The 23394-nt window shown below is 44.6% G+C and overlaps 1 protein-coding gene across 1 annotated transcript in view; it reads left to right on the top strand.

Annotated features, from left to right (window-relative positions):
- Positions 1 to 23394, top strand: part of Usp10 (ubiquitin specific peptidase 10) — a 40244-nt gene that overhangs the window by 7261 nt on the left and 9589 nt on the right. The window contains exons 2-8 of the mRNA XM_090357197.1: positions 7129 to 7197; positions 8100 to 8160; positions 12588 to 13619; positions 20635 to 20726; positions 21971 to 22080; positions 22665 to 22720; positions 23053 to 23156. Coding sequence (XP_090213323.1) covers positions 7129 to 7197; positions 8100 to 8160; positions 12588 to 13619; positions 20635 to 20726; positions 21971 to 22080; positions 22665 to 22720; positions 23053 to 23156 — 1524 coding nt within the window. The remainder of the gene's footprint in view (positions 1 to 7128; positions 7198 to 8099; positions 8161 to 12587; positions 13620 to 20634; positions 20727 to 21970; positions 22081 to 22664; positions 22721 to 23052; positions 23157 to 23394) is intronic.

The raw sequence follows: 23394 nt of genomic DNA, 5'->3' as shown, positions 1-23394 counted from the left end.
GTCTCAAGTAGTAGAGCTCTAGCCTTGAGAAAGCCGGAGGACAGTGCTCAAGCCCTGAGTTGAAGCTCTAGGACTGGCAACAAAACAAAACACTAAATGCCTAGTGCCCTACCTCTGGGCCTGGGCGATGTCCCTGAGCTCTTCAGCTCAAGGCTACTGCCTTACCACTGGAGCCTCAACCTCATTTCTCATTTTCTAGTGGTTAATTGGAGGTAAGAGTCTCACGTTCCTTAATACCTGGGCTGGCTTTGAACTTGGATCCTCAGATCTCAGCCTCCTGAATAGCTAGAATTACAGGCTTGAGCCACTGAGCCCGGTGGCACAGTTGTTTTAAATGTATTAAAAGACTTACTATGACAAGCTTTTGTTCTCCTGGGAGCTACTATTAAGAAAAAGTATGGTAAATGTTAATTGAATACTTTCAGATATAGTAGGTATGCTCTGCTGTAAGAAACTGAGTGTAGAAAAAAGAAAATATTAAAACAGCATAAAATAACCAGGCAGTAAATACCAGCTACTTGGGAGGCAGAGGTCTGGAGAATCTCAGTTCAAGATCAACCCCGGTAAAAAGTTTGTAAGACCCTATCTCAGCCTATAAAGCTGGGTAGAGGAGCCGGGAGTTTGGCCTAGTGGTAGAGTGCTTGCTTAGCATGCACGAAGACCTGGGTTCGATTCCTCGGCACCACATACATAGAAAAAAAGCCAGAAGTGGTGATGAAGCTCAAGTGGTAGAGTTCTAGCCTAGAGAAAGTCCAAGGACAGTGCTCAGGCCCTGAGCTCAAGCCCAGGACTGGCAAAAAAAAAAAAAAAAAGCTGGGTAGAGTGTGATGTGTTGGGTTGGGCAAAACCATGAAGTCTTATTTTAAAAATAAGGATATGGGCATGGCTCGTGTGGTTGAACACTTGCCTAGCAGGGACAAAGAAAGTCCCAAGTTCATAGTACTGCAAAAACAAACAACTGTACAAAATAGAAGGTCACATTGATCTGTTTTCATGGATGTCCTGTCTGGGGTGAGAGGAGCTCTCTTTGTTCTGCAGCGTATCTCTTAGAGATCCACTTTATGGAACATGGTGAATGCAGGTTTATACACCTTTACCTACAAAAGAGAATCTTCCCCTGATTTGAGTACATGCCATAAATATAACATTTTTAGGTTAAAACACATGGAGCAAGACTGAATTCCTGTATAAAATTATGTTTTGCATGTCCTGGATCTTGTCAGCTAGAACTGATAGTTAATACATGATTCTATGTATTAAATTTTGGTTTAGCAAAATTTAACAATCTTCATTGTTGAATTGTCACATAAACATGATCGTGTTCTTTTCCATAGATATAGACAATATATTTCAGTCTTATTTCATTCATTTAAATTTACTCAGGGCAAATTATTTGTGAATTTATTTGCTACTCTTAGTACTGTCAAGTGGTGGTCTGTACTCTGTCTTTTGCATTTCCTTCATACTAGACAGCTCCTAACTCTTTGAGAGATGTTCATCTTATCATTAAAACACATGTTGTCCCTTGTCTTCAGTGGGCCAGTGGAGGAGAGTGTAAAAATGAAGTTTTACTTTAGAGTTTTGGTGATTTTTGTGCGTGAATATGTGTGTGTGTGTGTGTGTGTGTGTGTGTGTGTGTATGTTTTGTGGCTTGATCTCAGGGCCTTGGCTCTATCCTTGAGCTTTCTCAGGGCTACCCTTTCTCAGGCTCTACCCTTGAGCCACAGCACCACTTCCAGCCTTTCTGGTATATGTTGTACTAAGGGTTGAACCTAGGGCTTCATGCATGCTAGGCAAGCATTCTACCAGTAGGACACACTTCAGGCCCTTGCCCAGTGTTTTTTTTTGGGGGGGGCTGGGGGGATGGGTCATAGGACTTGAACTCTGGGCTTGGACTCTGTTGCTGAGCTTTTCCGCTCAAGCCTATGGCCCTACCCTGAACCATAGCCCCACTTCCTGTTTTCTAGTGATTAATTGGTGGCTTTGAACTGTGATCCTCAGATCTCAGCCTCCTAAGTAGCTAGGATTATAGGCATGAGCCACCATCCTTGGCTAATTGCCCAGTGGTATTTTGGGGGGGGGGCAGTCTTGGGCTTGAGCTCAGGGTCTGAGCATTGTCCTTGGACTTTCTCAAGGCTAGAACTTTACCACTTGAGTCTCAGCACCACTTCTGGCTTTTTTTTTCTATGTATGTGGTACCAAGGAATTGAACCTGGGTCTTTGTGCATGCTAGGCAAGCACTCTACCACTAGGCCGAACTCCCGGCCCTGCCCAGTGTTTCTTAAAATCTCACTCTCTTTTTTTTTGGAGGGGGGGGCAGTCCTGGGACTCAAACTCAGGGCCTGGGCACTGTCCTTAGAAACTTTTTGCTCAAGGCTAACCCTCTGCCATTTGAGCCAGAACACTACATTCATATGTGGTACCCAGGAATCTAACCCAGGGCTTCGTGCATGCTAGGTAAGTACTCTACCACTAGGCTACACTACCAGCTAACCCTCTCTCTCCCTCTCCCCCTCTCTCCCTCTCTCTCTCCCTCTCTCTCTCCCTCTCTCCCTCTCCTTCCATCCCTTTCTCCCTTCCTTCCTCTCTCCCTCAGTTCTCCCTCTCTCCCTCTCTCTCTCCCTCCCCCTCTTCCTTCTCCCTCTCTCCTTTCCCCTCTTCCTCCCATCCCCCTCCTCTCTCCCACCTCTGTCCTCTCCTTCCCTCCCCTCTCTTCCTGGGATTTTACAGACTTTCTCAGGCTCCCAAAGTCCTGTAGTACCTACTACTAAAGAGGACAGTCTCCAAGGTGGAGCACTGCCTGGTTGCCTTTGGCAACTTTCACATCCCACCTCTTACCTGTGTAGCCCAGGGCTGTATTTCAAGTGGTATAGAGTGCTTACTTGCAAGGCCCTGAGTTCAGTCCTCAATACCACCAAAAAAACAAAAAGCCCCACACAACAGACTGGCTTTGAGCTCATGATCCTGCCTCAACAACTAAAGCAATTCATTAAATGGAAAAGATAAGAGAAATGCAAAATTAAGTAGCAAACTGTAGCACTTGGTACCTGCATTCTAAGCAGTAGAGGTGAGAATTTTGGAATTCCTGAACCTTCTGTTAACATACTCAGAGATGTCATGTATCAAATGCATACCAGCATCAGGGTTTGAACTCATTGCCTCATGCTTTTGCCCAACTTGCTTATGACTAGTGTTGTATCATCTGAACTACACCCTCAGTGCAGCCTTTTCTTTGTCAGGATAATGTATAGAGGGGTTACAGTCACATTCATCAGGTAGTAGGTGCATTACTTCTCACACATTGATGCCCCTTCTCATGTTTTTGTCCTGTTTCCCTCCTCCCACCCCCTCCCATTCATCCCATTCATCTTGTTTTTCCCCCTTCCCTTCCCTATTTCAAGTAAGTACAGCCTTTGTTTCCTCCCACTTCTGGGCTTGGGCCTGGATGCTGTCGGTGAGTCTCTTTGTGCTCAAGGGTAGCACTCGACCACTTGAGCCGCAGTGCCCCCTCTAGTACAGCATTTTTCTAGTTATTGTAGATGAAGTCTCACAGAGCTTTCTGACGCAGTCTTCCTGGTCTCAGCCTCCTGAGTAGCTAGACTTTTAGCAATGAGCATCAGTGCCTGCCTGGCTTCAAGGATTTATTCTGATGATTGTGCACAATTCACTGTGGACCTGTGGTGCTCAGTGAATATGGTTGCACCAACAAGACTCCTGTTCTGCATTGACTGGACATCGTTGGCTGTCCTCCAAACCCTACCCTTTCAAAAGGGCTGCAGACATAGTGTGCCTAGTGGATGTCAGCATCCTGTGCTGTGCTGTAAGCAGTACTTTTCCCTCCCTCCCTTCCTGCTTTCCTCATGTCTTCTTTGGTTTTACATTTCTATTAAAAGAAGTCAGGTTGAGTGCTCCTCCATCATTCCCCATTCCCTTCTCTCAAGTTATTGACCTGTTCTCCTTTATTGTGTTGATGTATTTACCTGCCACTTCAGTAATTGTGCATGTCAATGGATTTTAGCATATTTACTGGTACCTAGGAATCCAACCCCGACCTTTATGTATTCTAGGCAAACACTCTACCACTAGGCCAAATTTCCAGCCCGATTCCTTTATTAACCCCAAAGAAACCTATGTATGTCAGCTGTTAGTCCCTTCTCTTTCTTCCCTTTGCTCCAGTCATCCACATTTGACTGGACAGCACATTACAAGTGACATACCAGTGGTCAGTTGTGTCCAGCTTCTTTAGCATCATTGGTTCCAGGTTCCTCATGCTACACTGGACATTAGTCTGATGAGCTTATTGACTTAATGAAGTTTCCAAACTCATGTTCATTTAATATTTTTTTCCAGTGCTGGGAATGGAAATTGGGTCCCTATAAATAATAGGTACAGGCTACAGCTGGGTGTTGTATAGTTTCTTAGCTCTTATTAGGTCCAGGAGGCCTTTTTGGAGCCAGGAAGAACTTTAGAAATTGTGTAGTCAATAGACCATCTCCCCCCCCCCGCCCCCAGTCCTGGGCTTGAACTCAGGGCCTGAGCACTGTCCTTGGACTTTCTCAAGGCTAGAGCTCTACGCCTTGACCCTCAACACCACTTCTGGCTTTTTTCTATGTATGTGGTACCGAGGAATCGAACCCTGGTCTTCGTGCATGCTAGGCAAATACTCTACCACTGGGCCAAACTCCCGGCCCCCTAGACCATCATTTTTATAGATGAGATGATAAAGTTTGTTACTCTGTAATGTTTCTTCACCTTTCCAAATTGAGTTTTGTCATCTCTGGAAAAACAGGGAACCCTGGTTTTCTTAGCTATTTTGTTGGTAGTTACTTGGTTCCGATTTGGACCCTGCCAAGCCTGGCTTTTCCATTTATAGAGCAAATAGAAAATTGATGGTTGTTCAGCTGCCTTGAAAACTAAGGATGATGATGAAACTACAAAGTATTTACTGATTTTTTTTTTTACTATCTCAGAACCAGATCACCTATTGCAATGAGTCATTTTAAAGACAAAGAATACTAATTTAGGAGTAACCTATTTATTTGAATTTCTAATGAGATAAAATTTCTGGTTTAGGAGCTTAGAGTGCTGTACTCCAGTGCCCTCTAGTGTGCTCTACTGTCATACTGTGGCCATAATGCTGTTTCTCTTTCATCTTTGCTTCCTTTGATCTGTTGATATATAGGTTGAAGGATTTATCATTATTTCTGAGTATGTTATTTTGGCTTTTATTTGGCATAGACAATAGTGTGTCCAACTTGTCAGGGCACTCTGATAGCTGAGGTAGCCTGTTCCTTCTAGAAGGGGTGGCCAAGCCCCGTGTGTGTGTGTGTGTGTGTGTGTGTGTGTGTGTGTGTGTGTGTGTGTGTGTGTGTGTGTGTGTGTGTGTGTGTGTGTGTTGGTGAGTTACGTGCTATCTGTGTGGTTAACCCCTACTCCCTTCCTCCTCCAAGTTGGCCTTGAACCTCAGTTCTCCCTATCTCAGCCTACCAAGTGGCTAGGATTACAAGTGTACAGCTTACTTCTATTATTTCCTTTTCTTTTCTTTCTTTGCCAGTCCTGGAGACTGAACTCAGGGCCTGAGCACTGTTTTGGGGCTTTCTTCAAGGTTAGTACTCTACCACTTGAGCCATAGCACCAGTTCTGGCTTTTCTGTATATGTGCTACTGAGGAATCAAACCTGGGTTTTCGTGCATGCTAGGCAAGAGCTCTACCACTAGGCTAAACTCCCAGCCCCTTACCCCCCCTCTTCCTCCCTCCCTCTCTCCTTCCTCTTTCTTTCTTTCTCTTTCTCTTTCTCTTTCTCTTTCTCTTTCCTTTCCTTTCCTTTCCTTTCCTTTCCCTCCCTCCCTCCCTCCCTTCCTTTGCCAGTCCTCGAACCCAGGGCTTTTTGCATGCAAGGCAAGCACTCTTACCACTAGGCTATGCTCCTGCCCCTTTCTTTTCTTTTTCTTTCCTTCCTTCCTTCCTTCCTTCCTTCCTTCCTTCCTTCCTTCTTTCTTTCTTTCTTTCTTTGTCAGTTGTGGGTCTTGAACTCTGGGACAGGGCATTGTCCCTGAGCTCTTCAGCTCAAGGCTACTACCCCCTCCCCTCATCCCTTGAGCCACAGCGACACTTCTGGTTTTCTGGTGATTAATTGGGGATAAGAGTATCAGGACTTTTTAGTGCCTAGGCTGGCTTTAAATCACAATCCGCCCTCCTGAGTAGCTAGGATTACAGGCTTGAGCCACTGCGTCCAGCCACTTCTATATTTCTTGAATTAACTTTCTGAAATTGTAAGTTGCTTCTCTTCTCGCCCCACTGTCTGTACAGTTTTTACCAGGTGTTTTCAGAAGGCAGTGTCAGTCTAATGTGTTTATCTCTGGGTTGCATTTGCATGTAACTTGATATTAAAAAGTACATAGGTTTCAAGATCATTCATCAAGATGGTTAACTTTCTTTTTTTTTTAGTTGGTCTTGGGACTTGAACTCTGGGTCTGGGCACCGTCCTTGAGCTCTATCACTTGAGCAACAGTACGACCTCAGTTTTCTGGTGGTTAATTGGAGATCTCATGGACTTTTGAACCCAGGCTGGCTTTGAACCATGATCCTCAAATCCCAGCCCCCTGAGTAGCTAACATGACAGGCGTGTGCCAGCAACGCCCAGCAAGATCATTAGCATTTTCAGTTTTTAATTTCCCTTCCTCCCTTTGACCCCTGTGTTTGGCTTTTCTCCATGTGTGACAGGGAAGCGGAAATAGAGGTAGGGACATGAGTCAGCAGGAAGGTGAGCAGAGATAGGCAGCAAGCCAGAGAAGGCCAGCTGGCCAAGGTCCTGGACCACGCATTCCATCCAGAGCAGGGCTCTGCAAGTTTGGTATACATAACTGATTTGTTTCCAAAGAAGTTTCATTAATTTCAGTTTTCTCTTGGCAGTTCATGGAAAAAGTTAAGATTATTTTCTTGTGATAATTGGAAAGTCCTATCCCTAGAAATTCTAGCTCACAGCCTCTTAATTTATTTACTTAAGAACTTGAGGTTCTAGATGAAGTGTTTCTTAGGATTGTCAAAATATATAGCATTTTTTCTGAAAAAAATATTTGATGTGATTACATATTTGATGTGATTAATGGCTCTTCTTTTTTTCCCCAGTATATTTTTGGAGATTTTAGCCCTGATGAATTCAATCAGTTCTTTGTGACTCCTCGCTCTTCAGTTGAGGTAAGACAAAACTAAGCAAATTCATATGTAGATAAAATTATGGTTACAATTCCATCTTTATTTTTTGCTGTGTGTATGTATGTATGTTTATATGTTGATTGTGGCTTGAACTTAGTGTCTGGACACTGACCCTGGCGCTTGTTGCTGAAGGCTAGTGCTCTCTACCACTTTGAGCCACAGCACCACTTCCTGCTTTTGTTTATATTTTTGCCAGTCCTTTAGCAGGGTCTGAGCACTGTCCTTAGGCTTTCTCAAGGCTAGAGCTCTACCACTTGAGCCGCAGTACCACTTTTGTCTTTGTATGTGGTATTGGGGAATCAAACCAGTTTTTGTGTGTGCTAGGTAAGCACTCTACCACTAGGCTAAACTCCCAGTCCCACTTTTGTTTTCTGGTGATTAATTGGAGATAAGAGTCTCATGGGCTTCCTGCCTGAGCTGAATTTGAACTTCCATACTCAGAGCTCAACCTGCTGAGTTGCTAGGATTATAGGCCTGAGCCACCAGCATTCAGCTTAGTTTTTTTGCCTTTTAATGAGTTCTAATACCCAGAAATGCTAACTGTGAATAGCAGAAATGGCTAAACCCACTAATTAGGTCTGATTGATGTTAATGTTTTGCTTTAGACCCCATTCCCTCCCCCTTCCCCTCTTCATTTGAGGAGGATTTTTTTAGTAATGATGACTATTGGAAAACATTTCCTGTAGTGTACACTTTTTCCTTTTAAGTTAAATGAAGATAGTTCAGATTTTCCTGAGTCTCCATGTGTGTCATGCTGGGAAAAGAGATGTCCTTGGAAGAGTTGTGTGGATGAAACAGTTCCAATAAAGAATTGCCTTAACGCAGTGGTAGCTTGTGTGGGGTTTACTGTGTGAATTAACTTTGTTTTCTGATTGCTCGTGCAGCTCCCTCCGTACAGTGGGGCAGCTTTGTGTGCCACACAGGCTGCAGATGACCTGCCTGATGGTAAGCTGGGTCTCTTATTTTATGACTGACTTTTGTCTATGAGTGTTGGGTGGTAGGTCTACCGTGGGTTCTTTTTTCGTTTGTTTGTTTTGGTCAGTCCTGGGATTTGAACCCAGGGCCTGGGCACTGTTGGACTTTCTTAAGGCTAGAGCTCTACCACTTGAACCACAGCACCGCTTCTGGATTGTTCTTTGTATATGGTACAGAGGAATCGAACCCAAGGCTTCATGCATGCTAGGCAAGCACCTTACCACTAGGCCACACTCCCTGCCAGGTTTCCCTTCAGCTTGAAATTCTTGACATGAACTGGAGCATATTGAACCCCAGAATCACTGCCTGCTAGATGTGCTGACACCTGGATGTCAGGTGTTCAAGGTTCAGTTTGGGAGATGGCTGTTGCATTCTTTTTTCCTTAACAATCCTCCATGCTGTAAGCATGTCTTAGCCACATGAACCAGTTCTGAGGGGCTTCTGTGTTCTGTTGATGAGGACATTTCTGGGTCTAGCCTGGCTGACCTCTGAGTGAGTGTGCTTTGTACAGCCAAGGGCAACTTGGAGCTATGGTTCCTGAAGTTATGTTCACATTCAGACTTCACAAACCCTGTGGAAATTCAGGTACTAGTTCACAACTTGGTCTGTTCCTTTCCTGAACTTTATGATAGATTGCTTAGGATGGTGTTTATCAGGATACAAGCTTTTTTTTTGCGGGGGGGGGGAGGGGGTGTCAGTCATTGAGTTTGAACTCTGGGAATTTGAACATTGTCCCTGATTTCTTCAGCTCAACGCCAGCACTATACTACTTGAGTCACAGCACCACTTCTGGTTTTCTGGTGGTTAATTGGAGATAAGAGTCTTGCAGTCTTTCATGCCCAGGCAGCTTTGAACCACAATCCTCAGATCTCAGCCTTCTGAGTAGCTAGGATTACAGCTGCACAGCAGGTTCAAGTCTGTCTAAACCATTTCCAGTATGGATCGAAGTAAAGGCACTTGCTGGCACCCATGAAGCTGAAAGAAAAATATTTTCTTGGAGAGTCAGGGCTTAGATATAATGTTTGGTTGGCATGGTTAGATGTGTAAAAGTGTTCTAATTATAGTTTATGTTTATATGTAAACTTCAAAAGATTTAAGTCTATGCAGTCACATCCTAAAATGATAAGATCTGAAATTATTAGGAGTGGTACAAGAGACCAGATTCAATAATAGCTTAGAATAATTTGTAAAATAAATGAAGCTCCACAGACCCAAAGTTGGTTGCTTAGCCTCCTGAGATACTTATTCCTGGCACTGGGTCTGTGGACATCCTGTCCCAGCAGTGCCCGGGATGGGCAAACAGCAGAGGTGCTCCAAGTGCCTGAAGGTGCCCTGCATGCCTCCGTTCGCTTGGTTCTCTTGGCTTAGTGACCTCATCCTCTCTCTACTCTGTACCTCACCTCAGTCGGCAGCTTTCCTATCCCCTTGCCCACTTTTCCATTCTCTGCCTTCTTCCCTTTCAGTCTGTCATTTTTCTGCTGGAAACAGCTGCATGAGTAGAGCCAGGCATGCTTGAAGGCCTCTTTCTCCTGAAGTCTTTTGGGCTCTGGGCATCTGTTATTTTGTTTTCTCTCACAGGACCTGCTCTGCCTTGTGGTAATGACTGTCTTTTTAGATCATGTCCAGCGTAGATGGGAAGGAACCCACTCATTTCTGAATGTCAGCTGCATGGTATACGCCAGCAGTGTTGTAAACCCTTGCCATGTTTGTGGAAAGAGTGAATACCTTAAAGTGGTTGTTTCTCTTGTGCTATGTCTCACTGCAGACAGCAAGATTGAGCTCCTAAGCAGCTTCTCATCACATGTGTGCTTTAGATAGTTCCTAAGCCCCAAGAAGCCTTTTCTCATGCCTCTCTCTAACATGTTACCTGTCAGCTTCCACTGACCCTGTGTTGCTTGATTAAAACAGGTTTCCCTTTCTTTTATCCAGAGCCATTCTTTTTACAAAACTGTTCACAGCCTTGTCTTGCCCTTTTGCTTCTGTGTTTAAATAGGAACTTCTGAACCTCCTTACCTAGGTGGGAAGCCTCCCGGTCCTGCCTGCATTCTGAGTTTTTCCAGCACCCCAAGGACATGCGGCTGAGCATACCCATATTTATCTGGGTTTGTTCCCCCCCCCCCCCCCCCCCCCCCGCCAACAAACCCATCTCCTTGCAGCTCTGAGGTTGAGTTCCCATCTCTCCATTGTTTGTTGCCCTCCCTGTTCCTCCAGCCTAACAGACTGGGCTGCCTGAACAATCCACTATGAGGTGCATATGTGTCCCTGTGAGTGTTACTCAGCTGGAGGGTGAACTGTCCTGCTTCAGTCCGTCTTCAGTTATGAACTTAATACTGTGCTGGCTTAATACTTAGCTGTTCCATTGAGACACTTCCCTGTCATCACATTCTGGAATGTTTTATACTCTTGATAAATGAGAATTGAGATATGGAAAGTTCCCTGTCTGCTGGAACTAATCGATTTTGTACACGCTGCACAGGACATTCTAACTTGAACATGATTTCACAACATACTCCATCTCAGAGAGGAAGCCCCCTTCCCAACAAATGTCCTGTGTATCTCTTGGACATTCATTTTGGCCCCTGTGGCAGACATCATAGAGTAAGTGATACTTGGAAGCAAAACAGCTAGCCAGCCCTAGATACATTGATAGCAATTTTTTTTCTTTAGAGTAAGGGGGGATCACATTATTATTACTACTACTACTGCCACTGCACTACTGTCACTGCACTACTGCCGGTAAGGGGCTTTAACTCAGGACCTGAGTTCTATCCCTGAGCCTCTTTGTGCTCAAGGCTACTGCTCTGCCACTTGAGCCATAGTACCACTTCTGGCCTTTTCTGTTTATGTGGTACTGAAGCCTTATTCCTGGTTTTGTTGTATTAATAGTTTGATAAGTAAACTTTCAGGTATGATCTTTTTTTTTTTTTCCTAAGAATTATCTTTTGCTTTGGTCAGGACTATGACCTTTACCCCAACCTCAGCTTAATATCAAAAAACATGAAATGTATAGAGGGGTTACAGTTCTATTCTCAGATAGAAGGTGCATTACTTCTCACACATTGATACCCCTTCTCACATTTTTGTTCCCGTTTCCCTCTCCTCACCCGCTTCCCTCATCTTTTTTCCCCTCCTATTTCAAATAAACATATATATACACACACACACACCAGGTAACAAAGTCAGATACTGTAACAATATGATATTAACCAAAGGGCAGCACAAGAGAAAAGGGAAAAAAATAGTAATTAAGAACAACAGTCACTCATAATTAAGCTCTTGTTTCCATGTCCTGGAGGTCTATTAATTTGGCCTCGTCCTATATGGCCTTATGTATCTAGGATTTGAGCTATTGTAATCTTATGCCAGGAGAGTCCTAGGTTTGTACTCATCATTACAAATGAGAGGAACTGATTTCTCTCTTGATCTGTGTTTTCCTTTCAAGTGCTCTTCCGTAACAAAATCGGTTCAGTTCTGTGTAATATAGCATTCTTGGGACATTACTATTGTTTTCCTGAAGGATGCCTTGAAATAAATGGTTCCTTTATCCTAAAAATTTGATGAGATCTTTAGTCATACATGAATACAGGACATATTGAAGAGCCTCTAAAGAAGCTGCCCTTTCTTGGTGGGGGTGGAAGTACTGGGACTTGAACTCAGGGCCTCATGTTCTTGCTTTGTCTTTTCACTCAAGACTGGCACTTTACCATTGGAGTCACAGTTCCACTTCTGCTTTTTGATGATTAATTACAGATAAGAGTCTGGGTTGCCTTTGAACCACAATTCTCAGGTCTCAGCCTCCTGAGTAGTTAGGATTGCAGGCTTGAGCCACCAGTTCCCAGCCACTGCTTGGTTTTTATTACAAATTTATTTAAATTTCCACTTTCTGAAAATTTTCCTTAGCTTGCAGAGTTGAAGATAAGTACAGGCTTCTGTTTTTCATATTCCCAACTAAATATAAATGATGTTGCTACTATTTATTTTCAGTATATTTATTCTGCACAAAAATTTCATAGCTTAATAAGAAAATAATTTTAAGATTTCAGTTTTCAGAAAGCAAATATTTTATTGACACTTTTTGTGGCGGGGGGGAAAGGAGTGGGTCCTGGGGCTTGAACTTGGCCTGGGCGCTGTCCCTGAGCTCTTCAGCTCAAGGCTACTTCCCCTCCCCTTGAGCCAAGCCCCACTTCCTGTTTTCCAGAGGTTAATTGGAGCTAAGAGTCAGTCCTTGTGTGCCTGGGCTGGTTTTGAACCTTGATGCTCTGATCTCAGCTTCCTGAGTAGCTAGGATGACAGGCGTGAGCCACTGTGCCCAGCTTTTAATGGCACTTTTATACTTGGTAGAGCTGAGTTCTTAACTAATAAGAGTATTTGCTAATTGTCTTTCTTTTTCTAAATAGGACAAGAATATCAGAGAATTGAGTTTGGTGTTAATGAAGTAATTGAGCCCAGTGATCCCTTGCCAAGAACTCCCAGCTACAGTATTTCAAGCACATTGAATCCTCAGGCACCTGAGTTTATTCTTGGCTGTACAACTTCCAAAAAGACCCCTGATGGCATAGATAAAGATGCCAACTACACTTCCATTGACTGCCAGTACCCAGGCTCTGCCCTGGTTTTGGATAGCAGTTCTAATGTGGAGGCAGAAGTCTTGGAAAGTGACGTCTCAGGTGGCCTTGGACAAAGGGAGCGCAAAAAGAAGAAGAAGCGGCCACCTGGGTATTACAGCTACCTGAAAGATGGCGGCGATGAGAGTATTTCCTCAGAAGCCCTGGTCAATGGCCACACCAACTCCACAGTTTCCAATAGCGTCAGCATGGAGGACACAGACTTTATAGGGGAGGTGCTGCTGTCGGTTACGCCCAGGACTTGTAACAGCCCCCAGAACTCCATGGACTTCATCAGTGACACTGTGCCTGACGGTCCTTTCCCCGGAGCACTCAATGGTGGCGATGCCAGGACTGCAGGGCCACCTGAGGGCTGCCATGGGACTGACCGTGAGCAGCCCTCCCTCCCTGCAGACAGCCTGCTAAGGACAGCAGTGGCCCAGCCCTACACTGGCCCCTGTACTACTGAGGACCTTCCAGTTGCTAATGGACAAATACTTGAATCCTCGGGCGAGGGCACAGCTGCCAACGGGGTGGAGTTGCACACCATAGAGAGCATAGACTCAGACCCTGCTAAGCTTGGGAGTGCGTCCCCTTCTGCCGAAAGCGCGGTTTCTGCGTCGGGCGCCATTCCCATTAGTCAGCCTGCCAAGTCCTGGGCCAGCCTCTTTCATGATTCTAAGCCCTCTTCCTCCTCGCCTATGGCGTTTGTGGAAACTAAATGTTCCCCTCCTGCCCCATCTCCCCTGGTCTCTGAAAAGCATGTTGAAGTCAAAGAAGGGCTCGTTCCAGTTTCAGAGGATCCCGTAGCCATAAAGATTGCAGGTACAGTCTAACAGATGCAGGTTGAGTGGAGGTGGAAGCCAGCCTGCCGAATGAAACAAGACAGGCGGGCTTACTCACTGAGCTGCATTGCTACCGGAGCGGTTGTAGACCACTAGTGTACTTAGAATATCTAAAAGTAGAATGAGACAAAAGAAGACAAATTGGGGGCTGGAGATGCAGCTCGGGGGTGGGGTGTTTGCCTACCACACACTAAGCCTTAGTTGGATCCCGAGTGCAGAAGAACAAGGTGTTTGCGGGAGGGGAGAAGGTGTCCTCCTTTTGTGTGGAGTGGAGAAGCATTCATGCCTATTACGAATTCTTTTTGATTGACAAATTCTGTTTCTATTTCTTTTGATAAAAAAAAATTCTGTTCTACTGTTTGTATAATGAACTTGTCTTGTTACAGCTGTTAAATACTGTTGATGTGATCGTCTCTGGGTGGTACTCACTTTGTATTCTTATTTTTCTTAAGGTATAAGCAGGTGTGTTGTGACTAATACAGGGGCTTTCGCTTAGAATGAACAGTATTCATTGTCAGGTATAGTAGCAAGCTGTAAAGTTTATCCTGTTATGAGTGCCTGGAGTTTCATTAGAAATAAAAGCAAGTTCTTTTGGATGGCAGTAGGGTGACAGCAAGTAGTTATGTCTTTAAAAAGGGAACATTTATGGCTAGCTATGGTGGCATAGTCCTGTAATCACAGCACTCAGAAAGTTGAAGTGAGCCCAAGCTATGGAAGTAAGTTCCTGTTTGATTAAAATAAAAAAAGAACTTTAATTTTTTGTTGTTGTTGTTGTTTTGAGACCAGGTGTCTTTATGTAATTCAGGTTGGCCTGGAACTCTTATTTGTTTTTGTGCTGGTCCTGTGGCTTAGAACTGAGGGCCTCCTGTACTTAAGCTTTTTCACGAAAGGCTGGTGCTCTGCCGCTAGAATCATTCCTTTACTTCTGGCTTTTTGCTGGTTAATTGTAGATAATAGCCTCATGAGAGTCTTCTGCCTGGGCAGACCTTAAACTATGATTCTCAGAGCTCAGTCTCCTGAGTAGTTACAATTACAAGCACGAGCCACCATGCCTAGCTTGGCCTGCCTTATTTATTACGTTTCGATTAGAATGTATTTATTATGAAGACTCACTTTCCCAAAGATAATGTAAGCCTTTGTTCGGTGTAGTTTAAAGTTTAGTTTTGCCCTGTAATGATAAATGCACGTTGAAGTGCTTTTTAAAATGTTCATTGTGAGTTCAGAGTCATGAGAGCATTTGGTGCCCAAAATCACTTTGCAAAGGCAAAACTTCCTAACCTGGAGAAAGTTCCCATAGGACTGTAAACACGCTCGTTGGGTTTGCCTCTGTTTCGATCTTAAGGTTGATGTGCTTTGGTAAGGCCTTTGAAGTAGGGGGTGGGGATAGTGTCTGCTACCCACCTGTGCTGGTGCAGAGGGGATTGCCACTCAAGTCATCGATGTTGTTGTCTCTTAGTGGGTGTGTTGGGTGCCACCCCTTCCCTCTGGACCTAGTTCTTTAGTCCTGCTTAGGTTAGGCCAATTTCAAGGTGTGTGAATTGTCTGAGCAGAAGCACAGTTCCTTTCAAAGTTGTCACTGCTTTGTGCCTGCCTTTTGGTAGCTTTCAGCATTTCCCTGTGAAGTTACACTCGGGCTATCAGGTCTAGGTACAGCAGCAGGCCGGGAGTTTGGCCTAGTGGTAGAGTGCTTGCCTAGCATGCATGAAGACCCGGGTTTGAATCCTTGGTACCACTTACATTAAAAAAAGCTGGAAATGGTGCTGTGGCTCAAGTGGTAGAGTTCTAACCTTGAGAAAGCCCAAGGACAGCGCTTAGATCCTGAGTTCAAGCCCCAGGACTGGCAAAAAACCCTAACTAGGTACAGTAGCAGTTTGGAATTCGTCTCTTTTTTGTCATGGTCTATAGACATACTTTATAGGAATCTGTTATGAATAAAATTCAGTATCATAGATTCCCTTTAACATGTATTCCCTTCTAAGTTTAGACTTTTTTTTAATATATTTTTTATTGTAATTAATAGATGGGTTACATGATATTTGCCAGATAAATGGTGCATTAATTCCCACACATTGATACCCTTTCACATGTCATGGTTAGACTTTTCTTTTTTAAAAACTAGATTTCTTAGGGCTGGGAGTTTGCCTGGTGGTAGAGTGCTTGCCTAGCATGCATGAAGACCCGGGTTCGATTCCTCGGTACCACATACATAGAAAAAAAGCCAGAAATGGTGCTGAGGCTCAAGTGGTAGAGCTCTAACCTTGAGAAAGTCCAAGGACAGGGCTCAGGCCCTGAGCTCAAGCCCATGACTGGCAAAAAAAACAACAACAACAAAAAAACTAGATTTCTTAGGGCTGGGAGTTTGGCCTAGTGGTAGAGTACTTGCCTAAGCATGCACGAAGACCCTGGTTCGATTCCTTGGTTGCCACATACATAGAAAAAAGCCGGAAGTGGTGCTGAGGCTCAAGTGGTAGCGCTCTAGCCTTGAGAAAGTCCAAGGACAGTGCTCAGGCCCTGAGTTTAAGACTGCCAAAAAAAAAAAAAAAACAAAAAAAAAAAACAAAAAAAAAACTAGATTTCTTTTAAGATTATTTTTTTATAGTCCTTGCTTTGTAGCTCATCTGGCCTTGAACTTGTGATCCTTCTGCCTCAGCCCTCTGAGTTATAGAACTAAAGGCTTATACCGCCCCACCTAGCATAGACATACCTAGTATGTTGGTTTTAAGAAAGTCTGGCTTGAATTAGACTTTATTTATTTATTTATTTATTTTTATTTGCCAGTCCTGGGCTTGAGTTCAGAGCCTGAGCACTGTCCTTGGACTTCTTGGACTTTCTCAAGGCTAAAGCTCTACCACTTGAGCCTCAGCACCACTTCCAGCTTGTTTCTATGTATGGGATACTGAGGAATCAAAGCCGGGTCTTCGTGCATGCTAGGCAAGCACACCACCACTAGGCCAAACTCCTGGCCCCTTGAATTAGATTCTTAACTGGTTATTTTTCTTGAACTAGGTCTTGAAATTGTGCTGGATCACCTTACTTGCTCATATGAGCCATCTCTAGCCCAGTCTTTTTTTTTTTTTTTGCCAGTCCTGGGCTTGAGCTCAGGGCCTGAGCACTGTCCTTGGACTTTCTCAAGGCTAGAACTCTACCACTTGAGCTTCAACACCACTTGCAGCGTTTTTTTTCTATGTATGTGGTACCAAGGAATTGAACCTGGGTCTTTGTGTATGCTAGGCAAGCACTCTACCACTAGGCCAAACTCCCAGCCCTCCAGCCCAGTCTTTTATGTTCGTGTGTGTGTGTGTCTGTCTTTCTCTCTCTCTCTCTCTCTCTCTCTCTCTCTCTCTCTCTCTCTCTCTCTCTCTCTCTCTCTCTCTCTCTCTCTCTCTTCCTCTCCTCTCCTCTCTCTTCTCCTCCTCTCCTCTCCTCTCTCTTCTCCTCCTCTCCTCTTCTCCCCTTCTCCCCTTCTCCCTCTCCCTCCCTCTCTGCCTCTGCCTTTCTGCTGGTCCTGGTTGCTATCTCTGTGCTGTTTTGCTCAAGGCTAGCATTCTGCCACTCGAGCCACAGCTCTGCTTCTAGGTTTTTGGTGGTTAGTTGGAGATAAGAGTCTCATGGACTTTTCTGCCCAGGCTGGCTTTGAACTGTAGTCCTGAGTTCTTAAGTAGCTAGCATTACAGGTACAGCACTCCGCACCACAGTTTTTAATCCCAAATTAATTTTTTTCCCCCAGTACCTTCCTCTGGACAAGCTCACCTGTCAGTAAATCTGCTTAAATAAAAGCTAGCTTGCTTGCTTGCTTATTTATTTATGCATGCATGCCAGTCCTGGGCTTAAGCTCAGTGCCTGAGCACTGTCCTTGAATTTTTCTCAAGGCTAGAGCTCTACCACTTGAGCCTCAGCACCACTTCTGGCTTTTTCTAAGTATGTGGTACCAAGGAATCAAACCCCGGTCTTCGTGCATGCTAGGCAAGCACTCTACCACAAGGCCAAACTCCCGGCCAAAAGCTTATTTATTTTTACATAATCTAAAGAAATTCAAATTAGGAAGGCAAGTCAGTTTCACAGAGAAATAAGAATGACATGTGAGGCAATTGAAAGTGAGATGCCAGCCTATCTTGATTCCTCATATCCATTTATCCCCCTGAAGCCTGCTGCTTACACCTTTTTGGTGGCAGGACCATCTTGTTTGTGTCAACATTTTATGTTACTGGCATTTTCCTCCTATCAGTAGTTATAAAGTCATGTACAATAGGCATGAAGGATGAGTGTGTTACCAGAACACTAACCTCAAAAAAAGTATAAATTTAAACAGAGCAGGTCTGCTTAGGAGTAGAGTCTATGGCTGGCTGGTTTGTGTTACTCTTAGAGGAGATTGGTCATTTTCAGTAAGGACAATAGCCAGGAAGGCATCTGTCTAAGGGCTGTCAGTGCAGCTCTGTCTTCATTACCACTGATACGTAGAAGTACACTGCTTGTCTTCAGTGGACGACAGCCCTTCTGTGGGATTTGACTTAGGACCACGTGTCACATCCCAGACTAAACTGTCAGTGAGTGCTTTAGTGCACACAGCTATTTTGTGCTTCATGTTTCAGTCATGTTTCTACATAGCTCTAAATGTGCCTGCATGATATTGGAACAGGAGAGATTAGGCCAAGTAAAACTGCAGTGAAAGAGAGCTAGATAAAACCTGCTTCTAGAGTTTCTAGCAACATCATTTACTATGTGATCTGGTCTGTGATGTTGCTCGGTGGCTTTTCCTTTAGTTTGCTGGAGAGCAGCAGAACCATTACAAGTTGACTAAATTTCCATATATATTTATACATTTTATGTAAAAACAGACATGTCGTTTTAAGACCTGTTCTGTGTGTTGATAGTCTAAAAGTCATACGCGTACACAATACACATACACATATAATACACATACACATACAATGCACATACACATACAATACACATACACATACACACACTTGCCCTTCAAAGGGAAAGATTCTTAAGTAGTTTGTGCTTTTTTGTGTGTGCTTGTGCTGGGGCTTGAACTTAGGACCCGTATGTCTGTGTCTGAGCTTGTTTTGCTCAAAACTAGCATTCTACCACTGAAGCCACAACTCCAAGTACAATTTTTTTTTTAAGTGATGAGTTGGAGGTAAGAGTCTTGTGGACTTCCCCACATGGATTAGCTTTGAACCACTATCCTCAGATCTCAGATTATAGGTATGAGTCCCACTATGCATTTTCTCTTAGGCAATGATAAAAGAGTGCTCATCTGAGAAAAGTTCACCCTCTGGAGAGCATCCCTCCTGTGGGTGGATTGTCCAGCCTTTAGTGACATGTGCTCTTGGTTTGCTATCTGTTGGGAAGTGGGTTTGGCTTTTCCTTTTGTTTGGTTCTTGCAGTGACTGTGCTAACCACTAGATGATGCTAAGACACTGGAACTTCACGTTATGGGAAAGAGACTTGAAAAATCTGCCTGCCGCATCAAACAATCCAACAGATAAACCACAAGTTACATCAGTTATCAGTCCCTAGATGGAGGGGACAGTTGTGACTTGTGTAGTTTCCCCAAGTGCTCGTAGGAGAGGAATGGGTTTGTGGTTGGCTCCAGGCTGCTGGAGTCACCTTGGCCCAGAGCTCACTGAGATTGTGGCAGAGCCTGTTCCTGTGGCTGGCTTGCACTGCGGAGTTCACTGGCTATGAATGACTGTGACCTTCAGTCACGTCTGAGTGCTCAGAGGGAAGCTCCACACGCATGGTTGAGGCCCGACCCTGCTTGGTTCCTAAAGCTGATATCCATGCCTTTGAGACCTGGCCTCACCTTTCATCACACCTTGAGCTGGAAAATGGAGGGCTCTACCACCCAGAAACTTGAGTGTGCCCTATCACTGCTGCCCAGGCCTCCTGCCGAGCGGTCCACACTTATTCTCTGTTCTTAACATCCGAGTGCGTGCTTTCCACCCTAAGCTGTGTGCATGTGTGTGTGTGTGCACGCACTTGTGTGTGAGCCCTTGCAGGCGAGTTGAGATCCAGCAGGGAAAATGAATGTTCCTTGCAGTGGAAAAGCCATGTGCATTGTGTGAATGACTTGCGCCTGAGTCTAGGACCTGGTCAGATAGCAAATAGGCCCATTTGTAGATCACACACCATGGCATTCAGGCCTAGCCCAGTTCCTATATGGTCACAGGCCTCAGTTTCAAGTCCAACCAATTAGCATCCTTGGGGTCATGTTCATATGTTAACAGCCAGTGTGGTTATAGGATTCTTCATGCTGCTGAGGTCTGGGAGACCTTGTCTTGTTTCAAGCCTCTCCTCATCTCTTCTCTTCTCTTCTCTGGTATTCAGAACTTAGCAATGAGACTCAGGCTGTCTTTCCTGGTTGATGTTCTACCACTGGAGCTATGCTTCCAGCCTCTGTTTTAGAGCATTATTGATGATGAACCACTAAGATTGGTTTTTCACAGCTTTCAGAAGGTTGAAGAGATGTCAGAAGATGAATCTGAGGATGAGAGGCTGCATAATTGGGGTCAGAAGTTGCAGTGTAGAGAACAGTGGTTGAACTGAAGAGTGAATGGAAAAACTTGTACAGTCAAGGAAAAAAGTTGTCTTTACTCACTGTGCAGCCAGTGGGCACAACAGTGTTATGCCAGGCTTGGTGTTAGCTGTTGGAGTTCAGATGTGGTTTGTGCATGAGAAGACCTTGTCAGCCTTGAGGGGGAAAATTTTGTCTTTCCAGCTTCTTCCCTAACGTGTTGCTTTATGTTTGTTCTAGGTATTGTGCTCCTTAGTATATGGCACAGGAAGGTAAAGAGTGATGGGCTGGGGACAGGGAGAGTTAACAACTGTTTCTATCATTGGCGTTATACTGAATGAGGCATTAACAACAGGAGTTTTCACAGATAAACCTGCCTTTTGGAAAGCCATGTTTAGAAGCTGTGAATGGGCTTAAGTCCTGCTCCCTGGAATGCCATTAATCTCTGACATATGCTTCTTGACTTTTTCAGAGCTGTTGGAGAATGTAACCCTAGTGCATAAGCCTGTGTCGTTGCAACCACGGGGGCTGATCAATAAAGGAAACTGGTGCTACATTAATGCTGTATCCTTGGACACATCCCTGCCTCTGGCTTGCTGTGGTCTCCTCTTGGGTGCATTTGACTTAGAGCAGCTTCCTCAAGCAACCAGAGACAGTTCATTACTTGGTCTACCCACCTTGTAGATAGGGTTAGCCTGACCCCAGTGACTCCGTCCTTCAGAAGGCTTTGTGGAATAGCAAATGGCAGAATCATCCTCTTATTGCTCAATTTCTTGTTTTCTTTTTTCTTTTTTTTGGTGGGTCATAGGGCTTGAACCCTGGGCTTGGACATTGTCCCTGAGCTCTTCAGCTCAAGGTTACCTACCACCCTACCCCTTGAGCCTCAGCCCCACTTCCTGTATTCTAGTGGTTAATTGGAGATAAAAGTCTCAAAGTCTTTAGTGCCTGGGCTGGCTTTGAACCTTGATCGTCAAATCTCAGCTTCCTGAGTAGCTAGTATTATAGATTTGAGCCACCGAAACCCAGCTTCACTGCTCAATTTCTTATTGCAGTGGCCCCAAGTAGTAAGACAGAGGCACCACTGCAAATTTATTCTGATTCAGATATCTGCTTCCTCCTGGGTTTATAGGCATGCACTGTCATGTTCACCCCCAGACCAAGTTCTTAGATGTTTGTGATGTTTATTTGCCTATACTGGGACTTGAACTTAGGAACCCAAGTTTTCTTTCTCTCAAAGATGGCATGCTATCATTTGAGCCATACTTCCACTTTCAGGTTTTTACTGCTTAATTGTAGATGAGAGACTGCTTGGGCAGGCTTCAAACTAAAGTCCTCAAATCTCAGCCTCCCGAGTAGCTAGGTTTATAAGCATGAGCCCAGTGCCTACCCTCCAAATTCTTGAATGTAAAGCGTCCACATGAATCCTTACATGGACATGACAAGGCAGTTGTCCTTGTGATTAGTTGGTTTATTTGTTTTTTAGTTTTTCAATGCCTTTTTGGGGAGGGGATGGGGGAGGGCAGTGTTGGTCCTGGGACTTGAATTCAGGTCCTGGACCTTGTCTTGAGCTTTTTTGTTCAAGACTAGTATTCTTATTACTTGAGCCACAGCTCCACTTTGGTTTTTTGGTGGTTAATTGGTGATAAGAGTCTCATAGACTTTCCTGCCTGGGTTGGCTTTGAACCGAGCAGCTAGGATTATAGATGTGAGCCACCAGTGCCCGACATTGGCTCTTGTAATTAATGTGCCTTAGGGGATGTGCTGGGTCTGTTTCCTTTCCTTTACTTTGTCTTCCCACCATAATCCAGACACTGCAGGCCCTGGTTGCCTGCCCTCCGATGTACCACCTGATGAAGTTCATCCCTCTGTACTCCAAAGTGCAAAGGCCCTGCACGTCGACACCCATGATAGACAGCTTGTAAGTAAGGGGTCAATCCAAAAGGGGGTGGGACTTCCCAGGAGTCATTCAGATTGAGGAGTTAAACAATCCTGATTTCCTACACTTACAATTGTCTTGTTTTAAAAAAAATGCACCATTGGATTATGGATGGAGTTGGAAACGTTGCTTATGTGTATTCTTCAGATTCAGGAGAGAACATTGTAGCACTCACCAGGTTAAAATTACACTTAAATATGTAGTTACGTAGTCAGGATTTAAGGATTCACTAGTTATTGTAGCATTGATCACCTACAATCTACTGTACACATACTCATGAATGTTCTACGTAGCTGTTCATAGTCTCACTTCCAGTATGCCTTTTTTTTTCTTTCTTTTTTTTGCCAGTCCTGGGCTTGAACTCAGAGCCTGAGCACTGTCCTTGGTCTTTCTCAAGGCTAGTGCTCTACCACGTGAGCCACAGCACCACTTCTGACTTTTTCTGTGTATGTGGTGTCAAGGAATCAAACCCAGGGCTTCGTGCGTGCTAGGCAAGCACTACCAGTAGGCCTCACTCCCAGCCTGAAGTATGTCTTCTTAAAAGTGTACTTTTCCTCTCTGTTTAGTGTTCGGCTAATGAACGAGTTCACTAACATGCCAGTGCCCCCCAAGCCCCGGCAAGGTAAGTCAGTTGCAAGGCTCATTTCTATGGACTCTGTGAAGTAGGAGAGGAGCGGGCTTCTTAGCTAGTGTGGGGAGGAGGACCATCTGTCCATCTGTTATCAGTTGCAGGACTTGAACTCAGGGCCTGGGCTCTGTCCTTGAGCTCTTTTGCTCAAGACTACTGCTCTATCACTTTGAGCCACACCATCATTTCCAGTTTTCCGTTGGTTAATGGGAGGTAGGGTCACATGGACTTTCCTGCCTGAGCCGCTAGGATTATAGGTGTGAGACACTGGTGCTCAGGTTCTCTATCCTTTTGCTTAAAACATCCATGTCCTGTTTATCTTGCAGCTCCCGGGGATAAAATCGTGAGGGATATTCGCCCTGGAGCTGCCTTTGAACCCACGTACATTTACAGACTCCTGACGGTTATCAAGTCGAGCCTGTCTGAGAAGGTGTGTGACTGCCTGACAGAGCACTTCTGCCACCTGTCTCCAGTGCTGCAACTTGTGTGTTCAGGCTGAGACGCACTCAGATTTATGGAGGAGTAGCTGTGTCCAAGTGTTTACAGTGTGTGGCTATTGTCTCACAGTGAGGCGTGGCACATGGAGCTTTCGGTATAGTTTGTCACCTGGGATCTGAGCTCTTTCCCCATCACTCCCTACCAGGTGAGGGCAGAAGGAGACTGCCTAA

Source organism: Megascapheus bottae, chromosome 24 (genome assembly GCF_031878675.1).
Source record: "Megascapheus bottae isolate mThoBot1 chromosome 24, mThoBot2.hap1, whole genome shotgun sequence".
NCBI lineage: Eukaryota > Metazoa > Chordata > Mammalia > Rodentia > Geomyidae > Megascapheus > Megascapheus bottae.
This window is presented reverse-complemented; position numbering and strand designations above follow the sequence as displayed.